The sequence below is a fragment of the Octopus bimaculoides genome, chromosome 23 (genome assembly GCF_046866305.1).
Source record: "Octopus bimaculoides isolate indiv1 chromosome 23, ASM4686630v1, whole genome shotgun sequence".
Lineage (NCBI taxonomy): Eukaryota > Metazoa > Mollusca > Cephalopoda > Octopoda > Octopodidae > Octopus > Octopus bimaculoides.
In genome coordinates this window covers 26,665,242-26,683,676 of record NC_142950.1, presented here as the reverse complement: position 1 = coordinate 26,683,676, position 18,435 = coordinate 26,665,242, and the positions used below count along the sequence as shown (strand labels likewise).

Below are 18,435 nucleotides of genomic sequence, written 5' to 3'. Positions count from 1 at the left end.
GAAGGCGACGCTGGTAACGATCACACTCGAATGGTACTCTTAGCACTCCATGAAACATCAAAGACTTTTCCATTCTTCCAGAGTATCAAACTAATACACCTGCTTGTTGTCCCCTCACCTGTCTTTGTCTTTTATTTTCTATACATTTTGAACCAAGTATGTACTTCTAAAATTGTCTGCATGCCTACTCGACGACTTCAAATCTTAAAATGACTTATTTTTATATTTTCTTGCAGAAATTCCTCAAGACCCATGGCCCTGACTTTCAAGCTGAGATGCCGGTTGCAATACATGGCATCACCAAATGTGATTTTTGCCAGCGTCCTCCCGATATGAACTGTGGTAACCAAGAAGAGGAACTGCTTTGCTGTAAAGACTGCAACACCAAAGGTCAGATTTAATTATAAATTTTTACTGTTGACACACACAGACACAGAGCCTATCTAGCTCTGTATGTCCCTGTTGATGTCTCACTCTGCATCTAACTTTCTAGATAACTAACTAGATAGAGAGGTAGATAAAAAAGGGTAAAGATCCCCTTTGGTTTTGAATGACCATGGGATTGTACTGAGAAAATTACCCTCTGAGGCACAAGTCCAGACAAGGATGTTTATGGAAGACCAGCAGTCACCCATGCATACCAGCTTCCCTTCTCCGCATCACCAATGCTATCCAAGGGAAAAGCAAAGGTCAGTTCAGCTTGACACCTGTGATGTTGTAACTCGTTTCTATAGCTGAGTGAACTGAACAGCATGAAATAAAGTGTCTTGCTCAAGAACACAACACACAGTCCAGTCTGGGAATTGAACTCAGCACCTCATGATTGTGAGCTCAACGCTCTAACCACTGAGCTATTTATCTAGATCCGTAGACTTCTATAACTGTTTTGGCAGGGTTTTTACAGCTGGATGCCCTACCTAACACCAACCACTCAGCAGAGTGGACTTCATGTTTTTTTACATGGCACAAGCCCAGCCAAGGTCGATTTTGGCAAGGTTTTTACAGCTGGATGCCCTACCTAACACCAACCACTTAGCAGAATGGACTTACTGCTTCTTATGTGGCACAAGCACCAGGTGAGATCAGTTTTGGCAAGGTTTTTACAGTTGGATGCCCTTCCAAATGTCAACCACTTTACAGTGTGGACTGGATGCTTAAGTGGTACCTGCAGTGATAGGATCACCAAGTAACTTGAAAGACAAAAAAAAAAAAACTCTCTTTAGAGGGGAGGGGACATGGGAAGAGGTGATCTTGTGTCGGATGATGAAAGGTGAAGCAGAGAGACAGAAAGGCGGTAAGCTGGCAGAATCGTTAGCACGCCGGGCGAAATGCTTAGCGGTATTTCGTCTGCCGTGACGTTCTGAGTTCAAATTCTGCCAAGGTCAACTTTGCCTTTCATCCTTTCGGGGTCAATTAAATAAGTACCAGTTACACACTGGAGTCGATATTATTGACTTAAACCATTTGTCTGTCTTTGTTTGTCTCCTCTGTGTGTAGGCCCCCTTTGTGGGCCATAAAGAAATAAGAAACAAGTGTCTTTCTGTAGAGGAGGTACAAGGTTACCTGGCCAGAGAGAGAGAGATCAAGAATGAAGACAAAAACAGGTGCGTTACCCGAAAAGAAATACATAGTTACCCAACCTGAGGGAAGTACTGGAGGGGAGAGAGAGAGAAAGAGGTGGGTGAGACATCAGAGTAGAGATGGTGGCAAAGTACCGGGCATAGGCAATGATACAGTGAGACAGGGTATGGGTGGAACACGCAGGTCGGAAGCTAACGGGATTAGGCTTAGCGGGACATAAACCCAGTGCATGAAGTGGAAATGTGGGGAAGAGAAGTGCACCATACTGTATACCACACTGTGCCATACTTATACACCATAGTACCACACTATGTACCATACTTCACACCACCACTACTGCACTGTACTGTACTGTAATACTGTAACTGTCTTTTTACAGCACACCCTTCCTGTATGAACTACACTCCAGAACTTGCTCTTCGTGTTCATCAATCGCCGTGGCAATGTCCCACCTGTAAGGTGTGCAGCATATGTAAAGACCCAGGAAATGTGAGTTTCAAATTTTTCTTTTTTATTCTGTTTCTCTATTTTTCCTTTTTTTTTTATTCACTCACACTCACACCCATTCCACACCCATCCCCGTCAACCTTTAAGAAACTTACCCACTCTGTTCCTCCCTCTTTCTCAAAGCCCTTACTGTTCCTCTTCTTCCTCTTATGGAATATTACCTTCTCACGCATTTCATTACACACATGGAATTATGATCATATTCGAACACAGTTTCTCTCAGGTGTTGCTTATTACAGGTTCATTCTAACATAATTCCTCCAAAAAATGGAATATTACAATTTAAGAAAAAAAAAAAAAAATCATCTCAAACACAGAATTTTACATCCTCGTTTTTAGACAATTCTTCACAAATGTTGAATAATAAACATTCTAAAGCACTTCCTCTCAAACATTTAACATTACATCCACATTTTAACATAGTTCTCCTTAAACATGGAATATTAAAAAAATTCTGCTACAGTTTCTTTCAAACATGGAATAATACAACCACATTCTAACATGGATCTTGTCAGACATGGAATATTACAACTTCTTTCTAAAACAGTTCCCCCAAACAAAAAAATTATTGTAATACAGTTCTTCCCAAATGTGGAAGGTTCCATACGTATTCTGATTTCTCCTAAAACAAGGAAGTTTTCAACCCCTTTCTAAAACCGTTCTTCTCAAACATGGATTATTGCAACATTTTCACACAATTCTACTCAAACTTGGAATATTATGACCACATTTTAACATAGTTCCTCCCAGAACTATAATAACTAGGCTTGTTCTAATACTATTTTTCCCAATCATGGAATATTACAACCACTTTCTTACAGAATTTCTCTCAAACAAGGAGTACTACACTGGCATTTGGATACAGTTCTTAAACTTGGAATATTATGACCACATTTGAACATAGTTCCTCCCAGAACTATAAGAACCAAGCTCGTTCTAATACTATTCTTCTCAAACATGGAATATTACAACCACTTTCTTACAGAATTCCTCTCAAATATGGAGTACTACACTGACATTTGGATACAGTTCTTCTTAAACATGGAATTTTATGACCACATTCTTGCATGGTTCCTCCAAACTTGGAATATACAACCGATTTCTAGCACACTTGTTCTGAATTATGGAATATTACATTCTGACACATTTCCTTTAATACATGGAATATTATGACCGCATTCAAGCATTGCTTCTATCTGGCATTGTGTATTACAGGCTCATTCTAACATAATTCCTACCAAACATGGAATTTATTTCCACATCCTAGCACCATTCCTCTCAGACCTGGATTATTATGGCCACTTTCTTTCAGAATTTCTCTCAAACCTGGAATATTACCACCACATTGTACGACTTTTCCTTCAACATTGGGAAAATAATGAATTTATTGTATACAGTGCTCGGGTGCACTTAACATGAAACCAATGGTAGCCTTAATTCAAAAATAAAGAAATTATATTTCTACCAATGCGGTGTTGAGCACTCATTTCAACATTCGACATTTACATATATATGAAGAGCGTAGCTCGAAACGTTAAAGACTTTCCTATTCCTGAGCGTTAAACTAATACATCCTTTTGTTGTTTACACCACCTGTCCTCGTCTGTTGTTGTTTTTTTCGTAAATTCTCCCATATATATATATATATATATTTATATATATAAAATAATAATAATAATAACAATCCTTGGATGGAATTTAGAAACATTTAATGCATTGCTATGTGTGTTCTCACAAATGATATGTCTCTTAAGATCCCAGTTTGTATTTCTGGGATGATTACAGTGCAGCCTGTAGTATGTGTGGACATTAGGTTGATCATCTTCTCCCCTCTCTCTCTGTCTCTCTTCCCCTCTAGCTTTCCCCCTCTTTCTGTATGTTTCTCTTTATCTTCCTGAGGAAAGACTAACCTCTCAGATATTAAGAGACTCTGTATCCATTTCATCTTCCCAAGTGTTTAACGACTTGTTTGTCATGCTTTGTTGTTTATTCTTTGACTTGTTTGTGTGTGCTTGTCACTTATCTCTCCCTATCACTCCTTCTCCGTCGTCTCACTCCTTCTCCATCGTCTCACTCCTTCTCCGTCATCTCACTGTCTCTTCGACTCATTGTACCATGCTGCCTCTATCAGATGAGGGGATGTCATTTGACCTGTGCAAACCAATCATCTCTTTCATATTGTCACACACATACCCACACATTTACACATCCACACGTACACAAGGCGGCGAGCTGGCTGAAACGTTAGAACGCCAGCCGAAATGCTTAGCGGTATTTCGTGTCTGCCATTACGTTCTGAGTTCAAATTCCGCCGAGGTCGACATTATCTTTCATCCCTTCAGGGTCGATAAATTAAGTATCAGTTACGCACTGGGGTCGATATAATCGACTTAATCCATTTGTCTGTCCTTGTTTGTCCCCTCTATGTTTAGCCCCTTTGTGGGCAATAAAGAAATAAGATGTATGTGTGTGTGTGTGTGTGTGTATGCCCACACTGCCAGCATGGAAAAACTACAACTGTATGTATTACTATCCAAAAGTTTAAGATCACCTAAACTTATTTTGAAAAAGCATCTACAAAATGGGAATAACTGGAGACATTCTGGTGAAATATTTTATTCATGTATGTATACTTACATTTATTGGATGATATAATTAACTCAGCAACTAAGCAAAACTGTGAAAAATCAGAGAAAAAGTCTAAGTCTTAGATTCATCAAAATATCTGCCGTTGCCCTTAATAACTGCGGAGCATACTCTAGGCATTCTTTCATCCAATGAAAGCAAATATTCACTGGTAATATTTTGCCACTCCTCTTGTAAGAGTGTCCAGAGGGTTCCTGCACTATTTGGTTGTCGCTTTTTGGCTCTGTGATCCAATTCACCCCACACAATTTCAATGGGATTGCAATCGAGGGATTGAGCTGGCTATTCTGTTACAGTCAGCATTTTCTTTTATCCATCTTCTTCCAGCTGGAACTATACACTCAGGAGTCATGTTTAGCAATTCTTTGCCTCGCATAAACTCTACACGGGGATCCAGAGATTCCAAACTTTGTTTCATCAGTCCAGGGGACCCTTTTCCAGGTTTGGTGTTTTCTGGCCCATATGAGTCGCTTTGTTTATTCATAGGTTACTCATTGGCAGCAATAAGTCTTCTCCTCACGGTTGTAGGAGACACGTTAGCTTCACCAGCTTCACTTACTTGTGCAGCGATTTTCATTTGCTGTCAGGCACCTATTTTGAAGACTGGTGACTCAGATGAACTTATCCTGTCATTCAGAAGTCACATTTGGACGACCTGATTGAACTTAGTTGTTATTTTTTCCTGTTTCATTATACCATACAATGGCAGAGCAGACAGCAGTGTAGAAAACTTCAACTTTTTTTGGCTACATCTCAAAAACTACAGACTTCACAATGTAAAGTGACAATGCTTTTGTCTCTTTTCAGGTGATAAATTACTGGTCTTTGCCAATGTTGAGGTTGATTTTTAGGAATTTCACTAATTTTATTTATTTTTAATAATTGAACCTCAAACAAAAAATAACACATTTCATGCAGTCATTAAGTAATGTCATCTCAACCGATAGTAACAGAGAAGGAGTGTAAATAATAAAAATGTATTGCAATGTTGCCTAAAAGTGGACACTAAAATGATTTTGACAACATTCCCAAACAGGCTTGCTGTCAAGACATGATTATTTGCATATAAAATATGTATAAATAGTGTTATTTCATATCGAATAAACCCCAAACTTCATGCAATATGCTATTCCATGTTTTCATACTCAAAAAAATGATTTAAATTGATGACATTGAACTAAAAATTCCACTTTGACACAAATTTTTGTGGGTTGTCTTAAACTTTTGGATAGGGGTGTATATATTTATATATATATATATGTCTATATGTATGACTAAGGATGCTGAAGCACCTACATTGCTAGAAATAAGAGTTAAAATAATCTTTTGCACTCTTCTTACAACATTAAGAGTATTTTAACTCTTATTTCTAGCTTTGAATTTTTCCTTTTTGGTATCATGCTTGGCTGTTTATATTAAACTTTAGTCTGTGTGTGTGTGTGTGTGTGTGTGTATAATATGTGGAGGCGCAATGGCCCAGTGGTCAGAGCAGCAGACTTGTGGTCGGAGGATTGCGGTTTCGATTCCCAGACTGGGCTTTGTGTTTGAAAACAAAATAAATTAAATTAAATTTCACATATGCATAAACACGTTGCACTGAATTGTCTTTGCACCAAATTGTCATGCACGAAATTGTCAGGTTGCCCCCCCCCCCCCCACACACACACACCACACATGCATAGAGTCTGTAATGATGTTGTATTGTTCAATTATATTGCAGCCTGCAATGTTAGTCTGTTATTCTTGTGACAAAGGCTTCCACGTTCAGTGTTTGTACCCACCTCTGGATAAAAGTCCTTCAGGTAAGTACGCTAACCTTGATTTAAAAAAATTTCCATGGCTCTTCAGATACATTTTCCATGTTTGCCTGTCAACATATTAGTTTTCTTGTTGCAGTACCATTCAGTGAAAGCACACGGCTCCGTCATTACAGTGTCAGACTCACAATCAGGAGGTATTTAGTTCAATTCTCAGACCGGGCTGTGTGTTCTGTTCTTGAGCAAGATACTTTATTTCACATTGCTCCAGTTCACTCAGCTGTAGAAATGAGTTGCGATGTCACAGGTGCCAAACTGTATTGGCCTTTGCCTTTCCCTTGGACAACATCCATAGCGTGGAGAGAGGAGGCTGGTAGGCATGTGTGACTGCTGGTCTTCCATAAACAACCTTGCCCAGACTTGTGCCTCGGAGAGTAACTTTCTAGTTGCAATCACATGGCCTTACTAGCCTTTTGTGCTGAAAACCCTATATCTTTTATCTTCTCTATTGTTTCAATCATTAAACCATGGCCATGCTGGAGCACTGTCTTGAGGAATATTAGTCAAATGAATCAACCTCAATATTTTTAGTACTTATTCTATTGGTCTCTTTTGCCAAACCACTAAATGATGGGGACATGAACACACCAACACCGATTGTCAAGCAGTGGGGTAGAGAAAACACACACACACACACACAAATGTATACACGATGGGCTTTTTTCAGTTTCCATCTACCAAATCTACTCACAAGGTTTTCATCGGGCCGATGCTGTAGTAGAAGACACTCGCCAAAGTGCCATGCTGTGGGACTGAACTCGGAATCATGTGGTTAAAAAGCAAAAATTGACCTTGGAAAGATCTGAATTCCAAATGTAAAGGTTTGTAACTAAATTACACATGTAATCAGTTACTCAACCAATTCAGCTAATAATCAGTGCATCTGTTGTTCTATCTACTTCTTCATATTCATTGCTTAACATAAACAACTTATGGTGTTTTTCTGATAAACATTTCAGCTTCTGCCTCAGCTTGTTCCTAATTTTGTTTTCTTCTGCTTCTCTGTTCTTATCAGGTGAGCTAGCTATTGCGGGTCATTGGGTTTGTAGTATGTGTAGCAAACAGGACATCAAGGACAATGACAGTTCCAAGCTTGTCTCCTCTTCAGAGGAACTGATGACAATAAAGAAAGGTAAGTTGTACGTATGTACTACAACGATATTACAGTTCTTAGTATTTTTAACAAACTTACTAATGTGTGAAATGTATAAAATTCATACTAATATAGCTGACAGGACATGGGCCTGGTTTCTCTGTTTCTATGGCGTATGTGTTCCTCCCAGCTTGACAGGATGCCAGTCTATCGCAGCGTTACTCAAGAAACAGGAAGAAAGAGTGAGAGAAAGTTGGGGTGAAAGGGTACATGGGGGGTTGCCACCACCCCCTGCCAGAACCTCATGCTGCTTTAGGTGTTTTCGCTCAGTAAACACACACAACGCCCGGTCTGGGAATCGAAACCACGATCCTCCAACCGCGAGTCCGCTGCCCTAACCACTGGGCCGTTGCACCCCCCCCCCCCCCCACACACACACACACACTTCAGTTATGAATGATCATGGGATTAGAAAGTTCCTCACCTAGGCACAAGTACAGGCAACATTGTTTATGGAAGACCAGTAATCACCATGCATACCAGCCTCCCCTCTCTACATGCCACTGATGTTGTCCAAGGGAGAGGCAAAGGCCAGTACAGCTTAGCACCAGTGAGTGCAACTCATTTCTATAGTTGAGTGAACTGGAGCAATGTGAAATAAAGTATCTTGCTCAAGAACACAATACACCCCGATCTGGGAATCAAACTCACTACCCCATGATTGCGAGCCCAACGCTCTAACCACTGAGCCACGATCTTTTGTTAACAGAAATTCTACAGCTAGATGCTGTTGCCACTCATATATATATATATATATATATATATACATATATATATATATTTGTGGCCGTGCCAGTACCGCCTGACTGGCCCTCGTGCCGGTGGCACGTAAAAGCACCCACTACACTCTCGGAGTGGTTGGCGTTAGGAAGGGTCATCCAGCTGTAGAAACTCTGCCAGATCAGATTGGAGCCTGGTGTAGCCATCTGGTTTCACCAGTCTTCAGTCAAATCGTCCAACCCATGCCACCATGGAAAGCGGACATTAAACGATGATGATGATGATGATTTCATCTCTTCAACATCCAGTTCTCCATACTTGCATAGGTCAGACAGGATATGAATAAAAGAAAGGTTGCTGGACCTTCAGGGATTGTCACGGAGATGAATAAGTTATTTAGTTAAGTAAGGGCATATGTTTGTCATTGATATAATTAATCAGGTAACAGAGGACAAGGTCATACCCAGTGAGTGACATCACAGTATCATTGCAAACTACTACAGAGACAAATAAGATGCACCAGAATTGGTAGACTGCATTGTGTAAGTTGCAGAAAGAGTCTTAGCACAAATGATTCAGAACAGAATCAGCTCCAAAAGAGGCACTGCCCATGCTATCTCCCCAAAGAGACGAATACAAGGGAAGCATTTAGTGAAGCCTGAGCAACTCAATTAAAGAAGCATTCATTGAATTGACCTTTAAAATTAGGTCATCAGCATGGTAAATAGCTTTCCCTAATAACCACCTGACTAGAGTATGGACATGTTCTAGTCTGGTTGTTACTATGGAAATTTTGGCTCAATGATTAATGGTGTAATTGATGATTAACGGTAGTGGTGCAATCATTAAGGCAGGGGTTAGCAGTGAGTTTAGCATGTAGGTTTAGCATATATATATATAATGTACTGATCCATGATAAAAAATTCAACAAAAAAAAAGTACTCTATCTAGCGAGAAATAAATATATATGACAGGCTTCTTTCAGTTTCCGTCTACCAAATTCACTCACAAGGTTGGTCAGAGGCTACAATAGAAGACACTAGCCCAAGGTGTCACGCAGTGGGACTGAACATGGAACTATGTCATTGGGAAGCAAGCTTCTTACCACACAGCCACACCTTATTTCAGACCTTAAATACCACTCAAGTGTTTAAAACAACAAACAAGAAGGATAATACTAATAACAGTTGGGAAATTAACCCTGTGATGGACTGGTATCCTATCCAGTGGGGAGTGTTTTAATCTTATATGCCATGATATCTGGACTAAGCTCTGGCCACATGTGTCCCAGAGATTACAGCTCATAACAGACCTCTTTTCTTACAGCCATCCACTCTTGTGCATATATATATAGTAATAATAACAATAATCCTTGGATGGAATTTAGAAACATTTAATGCATTGCTATGTGTGTTCCCACAAATGACATGTCTCTTAAGATCCCAGTTTGTATTTCTGGGATGATTACAGTGCAGTCCTTAGAGTATCTGTGGACATCAGGTTGATCATGTTTGTGGCCAGCATAATGGAATAGGGGCTTTATTTGCATATTCAAAACGCTTCCCAAAAACAAATTTTATATATATATATATATATATATATATATTATATGCATGTGTGTATATATATATATATATATATATTATATGCATGTGTGTATATATATATATATATATATATATATATTATATGCATGTGTGTGTGTGTATATATATATATATATACTCTCGGAGTGGTTGGCGTTAGGAAGGGCATCCAGCTGTAGAAACTCTGCCAAATCAGACTGGAGCCTGGTGTAGCCATCTGGTTCACCAATCCTCAGTCAAATCGTCCAACTCATGCTAGCATGGAAAGCGGACATTAAACGATGATGATGATGATGATATAAGCATGGCTGTGTGGTAAGAAACTTGCTTTCCAACCACATGGTTTACACATTCAGTCCCACTGCATGGCACCTTGAGCAAGTGTCTTCTATTATAGCCTCGGGCCAACCAAAGCCTTGTGAGTGGATTTGGTAGACAGAAACTGAAAGAAGCTTGTATGTGTATATATATATATATATATGTACATGGAAAACAAACTTCAACAAACTATTCTGATTATATGTCTGTGCACACGTTTGAATGTGGTGTGTGCCAGAGGGCTTGCAAATCCAATGGGGGTCTTAAAAGACATGTTTGTATCCACAATGAGCAGAACTTACCTGCAGGTATTGGTAGTTCAAATCAGAGGTGCAATCTGTGTGGGTGTTTTTTCAGAACATTGTCTTGTTTAAAAAGCCACATCAGACGCCATGAAAGGGCTAAGGTGTAGGTACAGGAGGTGGTCAAACTCTGTGTACGGAGTAGACAACCACCATATATATATATATATTTAAAAATATGAGTTAGAGGTGGCTTTTTTGTGGGGGATAATTTTTATTTTAATCTTAATAATCCTTTCTACTTTCTGGGGAGGGGACCAGTCAATTACATCAACTCCAGTGTTTCACTGGTATTTAATTTATCGACCCCCAAAAGGATGAAATGCAAAGTTGACCCCGGTGGTATTTGAACTCAGAACATAAAGACAGGCGAATCGGTGACCACAAATCAATAGGCACCACACAGGTCATCTTTTGACAAGAACACATCAATATTGACCACTCCAAAATATTCCATTTCTTTATTCTTGATGGACTTAACTCTCCTTCTCACTCCTCTCAATTACTATTAGTCTTACCTTTATTTTTACTTTTACTTATATATTTATTTTTATTTTTTCTTGATTTCATTTACTTTTTCCTTTTCTTCTTTTCCTTCTTTCTTCCTTCTTTTGTTGTCAGTCTTCACACATGCTTTTGAATTTTTATATATATATATCTTTTTAATATTTTTCACCCTTTTTTGTGTATATGTTTTTTTGCATGTAAGAAAAAAAATCTTCTGCTATTTAAGCAACCATAAAACTTACATTTTTCAGTTTGAAAACAGCTACTTAAAGCTCAAAACTCATATCAGAGTAACTCACTGTAAACATTATCATTAAGATTAATGTTGTTTCTCTCCTGTTTGTATTTCTACAGAAGCATGTACTTATGGACCACCAACCCCTTCCGAGTCTCCAGAACCAAATCTTACCGAGTGCGTACCTTTGTGTTTGAATATTAGTTTGTTGTTGTTGGTGGTGGTGGTAGTGGTGGGGGAGACAGTAGAATGTCGGACTAAAGACCATTGTATTTTGCATGGTCCTTTTTATTTTGGGTATCAAAATCCTGCTGGAGTTTACTTAGTTGTTCATCACTTCAGGCTGAAGAGAAAGTACCAGTTATGTACTGAAGGATATAAATGTGTATACACACACACACACACACACACACACACACACACACACACACACACACACACATACATACTTTCAATTTTGTATCCTGCAAATCCACTCACAAGAGTTTAGCCAGAAAGTGGCACACAGTGGGACTGAACCAAAAACCATGTATGTATGTGTATATGTATATATATATATATATATATATATATATATATATATATATATATATATATATATACATGTGATGAGCTTCATTACAGTTTCTATCTACCAAATTCTGCTCACAAGGTTTTGGCTAACCAAAGACATTTAATATAAGTGCCATACTGTGGATTGAACCTAGATACGCATGGTTACAAACTGAACTGTTAACCATGCAGCCGTATATCCTTATATATTTACCAAGTTTGAATCTTGGAGACAACGGAGATCTTTATTCATCTGCCTATCAACTCAGTAAGTAACCGTGTTATTTTGACGGTTACTTCTGTCACCTTAAACCCATTCTGTCCATGTATTTCTTTCCTGGTCTCAATTTGTGGTGGTGGCGGCGGCGGTGACACTGACAGCAGTGACAGTGACAGCAGTGGTGGCAGCTCTAAAGAAATCATTGAACTATTATTATTAGTTATGATGAAATGTTAAATGTAATAAACAGTGGTTATAAAAAGCCAAAAGTTAGTCGATGTGCAGTTATCTCCCTTACTCCTCTCTGTTCGAATCGTTAACTCCGAATATAACTCCAAATAATGCAAACCTATCATCAAAGGCGTTCTAACCATGACCATCGCATCTTTTTTTTTTTTTTTTCAAACTTAGTGTATATTACCTAATGTAATCTTCTCTTTGCTTTTTTTTTTTGTTTAAGATGGCAGTGTTTTTGATTGGAAAGAGATTAACTTTGTAGTATCCTGCATGTTGAATGCAGAGGTTCTCTTATAACCTCAGGGCTGGGGAAATAAGTACCAGTGACATACTGGGGTCTGCGAAATCAACTACATCTGAAATGTACAGCCTCATGTCATAGTTATAGATTATTGTTATGTAATACAGGAATATTCATGCTTCTTTCTCTGCTATGTGGAGGTGCATGGTGAAGGCGCAATGGCCCAGTGGTTAGGGCAGCGGACTCGCAGTCATAGGATCGCAGTTTCGATTCCCAGACCGGGCGTTGTGAGTGTTTATTGAGCGAAAACATCTAAAGTTCCACGAGGCTCCAGCAGGGGATGGTGGCGAACCCTGCTGTACTCTTTCACCACAACTTTCTCTCACTCTTACTTCCTGTTTCTGTTGTATCTGTATTTCAAAGGGTCAGCCTTGTCAAACTGTGTCACGCTGAATATCCCCGAGAACTACGTTAAGGGTACACGTGTCTGTGGAGTGCTCAGCCACTTGCACGTAAATTTCATGAGCAGGCTGTTCCGTTGATCGGATCAACTGGAACCCTCGACGTCGTAAGCGATGGAGTGCCAACAACGGAGGTGCATTGGTCAGGGTGTTGGACTCGTAATAGTAAGATTGTGGTTTCGATTCCTGGACTGAGTTATGCATTATGTTCTTGAGCAAAACACTTCATTGCTCCAGTCCACACTCACCTGACTAAAAATCCTTATTTCCTGTCACAAACTGACGTCCTGTCCTGTGGGTATAAGTAAAAGTGCCACGGAAACCAGCCCCAGGAATCTACATGAACTTGGAAAGATCTTTATCCTTATCCTCTCTGCCATGAGAAGATAGAATGTTCTGCTGAAATGGTCCATTGACATTGTTAATACAGACACCCCTACTAAACAGTATGCATTTTCTGCATAGTATTATATAATTTGTTGTAAGGCATTTGGCATTAGGAAGGGCATCCAGACATAAAAACCATGCAAAAACAGACCTCACTGGGGCTGATGCCACATGAAAAGCACCCAGTCCAATCTATAAAATAGTTAGCATGAGAAAGGACATCCAGCCGTAGAAACTTTGCCAAACAGACCTTGCCAGTGCTGGTGCCACATAAAAAGCACCCAGTTCACTCTGTAGAGTGGTTAGCATTAGGAAAGACATCTAGCTGTAAAAACCATGCTAAAAGAGAGAGAGAGAGAGAGAGAGAGAGAGAGAGAGAGAGAGAGAGAGAGAGAGAGCTGAGCTTGGTGCAGTCCTCTGGTTTACCACCTCCTGTCAAACCATCCAACCCATGCCAGCGTAGAAGATGGACATTAAATGGTGATGTATTTGACCCAGTCTACCTAAATGCCAACAGTCTGGTTCACCTAGCTTTATACTGGTACCACAGAGTTTTGTAATTCACTTTACTATGTCTGTGACCTACATATTTACCTGTGCAAAAGTTTAGGCCACCTAGGTATAACTAGGAATCACAGTGTTGTATAAGTTCACTCTACTGTGTCTCTCACCAACACATTAAACTATCAACAGTCCACTGTAGGTACCACAGTATGGTAGAGTTCACTGTTGACCATAACCAAGACATTTACCTTTCAGCAGTCCACTTAGCTGTAAATAGGTGTCACCATATTGTATAGTTCACTGTATCAGTTATACCACCTCCAATACCTCTACATGTATCGCAGTGTGGTGCAGTTCATTGTACTGTGTTTATTGCCAATACATGAAGGTGCATGGCTCAGTGGTTAGAACATCAGGCTCACAGTCATGTGGTAGTGAGTTCGATTCCTGGACTGGGCTGTGTGTTGTGTTCTTTAGCAAGACACTTTATTTCACGTTGCTCCAGTTCACTCACCTGTAGAAATGAGTTATGACGTCACTGGTGCCAAGCTGTATCAGTGTTTGTCTTTCCCTTAGATAACATTAGTGAGGGGAGGGTGGTATGCATGGACAATTGCTGGTCTTCCATAAACAACCTTGCCTTGACCTGTGCCTTGGAAGGGAACTTTCTTGGTGCAATCCCATGGTCATTCATGACTGAAGGGGGTCTTTACCCATTGCCAATACATTTGACCCTTTTGTTTCTATATTCCTGTTGAAATACACTGCCTTTGTTTTAATCAATTTTGAAAACAATTAAGAATTAAGTAAAATAAGTTTCTCGTTATTGATCTGGTGTTTTGGATCATAAATTAATGTAAAATTTTGATGGAAAGTTTTTAATTTAGATTAGTTAATCCTTTAGCATTCAGATTATTCTGTCAAGTATAAAGCTCATTTATTCACATTGTTTTTTAATTAATCATGGATTATCTCATAACTTGAGATTTCAATGATGTGATAGTTTATTTTAAAAATGATATTGTTGGATAGGCACAAGAGGCCAGATCTGATCTCTTGGAATGTACAACAGGTAGAATGTTTTGGCTGGATATGGCCAGTTCACATGCTAAAGGGTTAAATCAAAAGTTTGTGTCATAGAATGCAGTTAACTGTCAAGTCTTTATCTACATATTATTGCCTTCTTAGATTCTAGCCTTTTGCCAAAGTAAAAATTCAATATTATTCTTCATTTGTATCCCAGAATGCAGCAAGATTTTCCAAGGAAACGTAATCTCTATGAAGGACCTTACCCTGATGTCACGGACTATACTATTGAAGATGTCGTCAAATTCTTCAAGTCAAAGGGTTTTACCAAAGAAGCTTCAGCATTCAGTGAACAGGTGAGTCTTTCATCATCATCATCATCATCATCATCATCGTTTAACGTCCGTTTTCCATGCTAGCATGGGTTGGACGATTTGACTGAAGACTTGTGAAACCAGATGGCTACACCAGGCTCCAATCTGATTTGGCAGAGTTTCTACAGCTGGATGCCCTTCCTAATGCCATGCCCTTCGGAACTAAAGAATTGGCTGAGAGTAGCAGACTAAGCTGGTTGCCAACATGAAACATCAGACATCAGAGCTTGTAAAAAGCACCTGTGCCCACATCACATTATGGCACCTGTGCCAGTTACACATAAAAAGGACCCATGCCAGTGCCACATTGAAAGCACCCAGTACACTCTGTGAAGTGGTTGGCGTTAAGAAGGGCATCCAGCCATAGAAACCATATCCAGAACAGATGACTGGTGCTTGGTGCAGGCCTCCAGCTCTTGCCAGCTCTTGTCATACTGTCCCAATCCATGCCAGTATGGAGAATGAATGTTAAATGATGATGATGATGTTTATGTTTCTATCACCAGTCATCATCATCATCATCATCATCATCGTCTGTCTTTTTCTAGGCTTCTTTTAGCAGAGATGACATTGTTGTGAATACTCTTGCCAGGTCCCTGGTCTGAAGATGACATTATTATTTGTTAAAGTCCTTCAACCCACCACCCCCACCCCACCCCCACCCCATAGAGCATAAACCATCCATCAACAATTTTCCTCCACCGCTCTTGACTCTGGACCCTTTTTTCTACTTCTCTCCACCTGGGTCCCTGCTTTTTCATCTCTGCACCAGTGTCCCACCTCTCGGCTATTTCGAAGGCATTTTCTCTTCCACCTCCTCATGGATTCTGGGCAAGAGCCTGATGTGTAATGCAGGATGTTGGTTTCCTCAAGGTGTGGTCTATCCAGCCCCACTATCCTTTCAGGTTTTGCTGCACTGCTTCATGTTTCCCGGAGAGAAGGCCCTTCTTTGATTCTTACTTTATTCCAGTAGACCCCTATAGCCATTTGATGTTTAAATAAATCCTATTAGAAATTATAAGGAATTGTATTAAAAATATTAAAATACTTGTATTTGTAGAAGTATAAGGGAGTGCTGAAAAGTTCTTGGATTTAGGTAAAAGAAAATACAGGAGGATCAGTTAATTATGATTTCATTCAACATATTCCCCTCTCAGGTTCACACACTTATTGCAGCGGTCCTTCAGTTTTTCTAAGCCTTATAACAGAACACAGAAGGTTGACACCCGTAAAGCCCGGAACTTTCCAGTTACCCCTTCTGTAAGCAATTTATTGCTCATAGATTTTAATAAAAAATCTTATATTGACCTCAGTTGAGAACCACTGCTATAGGGAATACACTCATCTGCATCGTTTGTTAAGGACCAGGTACCTACATGTTTTTTTCGGTTCTCTGGCCTCAATGTTGCATCTTATTATTTCACTCTCTCTCTCTCTTTCAGGAAATTGATGGCAAATCGCTGTTACTGATGAAGCGCGATGACGTATTGGTTGGTCTGCGGGACTACATCTGTTTAGGGCCGGCCCTGAAGATTTTCAAACATGTCGAGAGGTTACAGTGGGCCTCTGAATAAGTCACCTGGTCTTCTGCTACATTCAACTCAACTCAGCCTCCTTGATGGATGGGTCGATGGATGGATGGAGCAAAGCAATGTTATGGATGTGATAGTGAAGAACTGATTAACTGACAACGATGATGATGATGAGGAAAAGGAGGAGGAGGAAGAGGAAAACTATTGAACTTCCACCCAACATGATATAAAACTCTGTGTGTGTGGATATATATGTATGATGCATGCTTATGCACACACACACACACACACACACACCACATGCACACAAACACACATACATGTACTTACACCTGTATATTTGTATATATTGTAATTTGAGCTGAACAGATGCAGAGAGATTTATTTTTTCTTTTTTTTTCGTTTTAAATCTCATTATTCTGCATGATGTTGACTCTGTGTGTGTCAGAGTGTAAAATATGGGATGAGCAACGAGATGTGATTTTTTTCTAAATATATATACACACATATATATTTATATATGTGTGTATATATGTATACATATATATATATATATATATATATATATATATATATATATATATAAACATGTATATATATATGTATATATATATATATATATATATATATATATATATATATATAAACATGTATATATATATGTATATATATATATGTATATATATATGCATATATATATATGTATATATATATATGTATATATATATGTATATATATATATGTATATATATATGCATATATATATGTATATATATATGTATATATATGTGTGTGTATATATATATATATATATATATATATATATATATATATATTCACACACACACACACACACATATATGCCTATGTTTCTTTGGATAGTGTGATATGTATCTGTTTATACATATATTGATACATATTGTGTGTGCGTATATGTATACTCACACACATATATAATACATATATTTATATATATATGCCTACATGTGTTTGTGTGTGTGTGTGTGTGTATGTATATATACATATATATATATATCATATTAAAATATTCAAACATTTATTGATAAAACAAAAACAAGCAAAATTTATATAAACCTTCTGCATTTGAAATGTTTGTATTTTTTTTTTTAATTGTTATTGTTATTGTTGATAATTCAATGAAGCCAAGAATTTTTTATACATTGTTTTGTTAGTGCACCACCCCACACCTCTCCTACACCTCTTTATATCTCTTTATACACCACCTACTACCTTCCTTTACCACTTTACTTACACCTCCCATGTCATCACCATCACCACTTCTACTCCCTTCTACCACCGTTCTTAGATCCAGTGATACCACCTCCGATACCTCTACCCACCTTATCGTGTCTTGCTCTGCTAGACAATGACTTCTGGCATTTCTGTGTTATGTCTTCGAACATCTCCCAATTCAATTGACCTTTAAACCTCTGTTTCAGCACTAACACTACCTGCCCATCATCTCCAGTCCAAAATGCACTCCTCTTTTTTATGTGTCCTACCGTAAG

General features: G+C 38.8%; 1 protein-coding gene across 1 annotated transcript in view; it reads left to right on the top strand.

Moving 5' to 3' along the window:
• LOC106871115 (uncharacterized) overlaps nucleotides 1-17,261 on the top strand; it is a 71,391-nt gene extending 54,130 nt beyond the window's left edge. The window contains exons 2-8 of the mRNA XM_014917427.3: nucleotides 237-390; nucleotides 1,961-2,070; nucleotides 6,455-6,536; nucleotides 7,567-7,683; nucleotides 11,492-11,549; nucleotides 15,218-15,356; nucleotides 16,817-17,261. Of these exons, the coding sequence (XP_014772913.2) occupies nucleotides 237-390; nucleotides 1,961-2,070; nucleotides 6,455-6,536; nucleotides 7,567-7,683; nucleotides 11,492-11,549; nucleotides 15,218-15,356; nucleotides 16,817-16,948 (792 nt within the window). The 3' untranslated portion in view covers nucleotides 16,949-17,261. The remainder of the gene's footprint in view (nucleotides 1-236; nucleotides 391-1,960; nucleotides 2,071-6,454; nucleotides 6,537-7,566; nucleotides 7,684-11,491; nucleotides 11,550-15,217; nucleotides 15,357-16,816) is intronic.
• The last annotated feature ends 1,174 nt before the right edge of the window (nucleotides 17,262-18,435 follow it).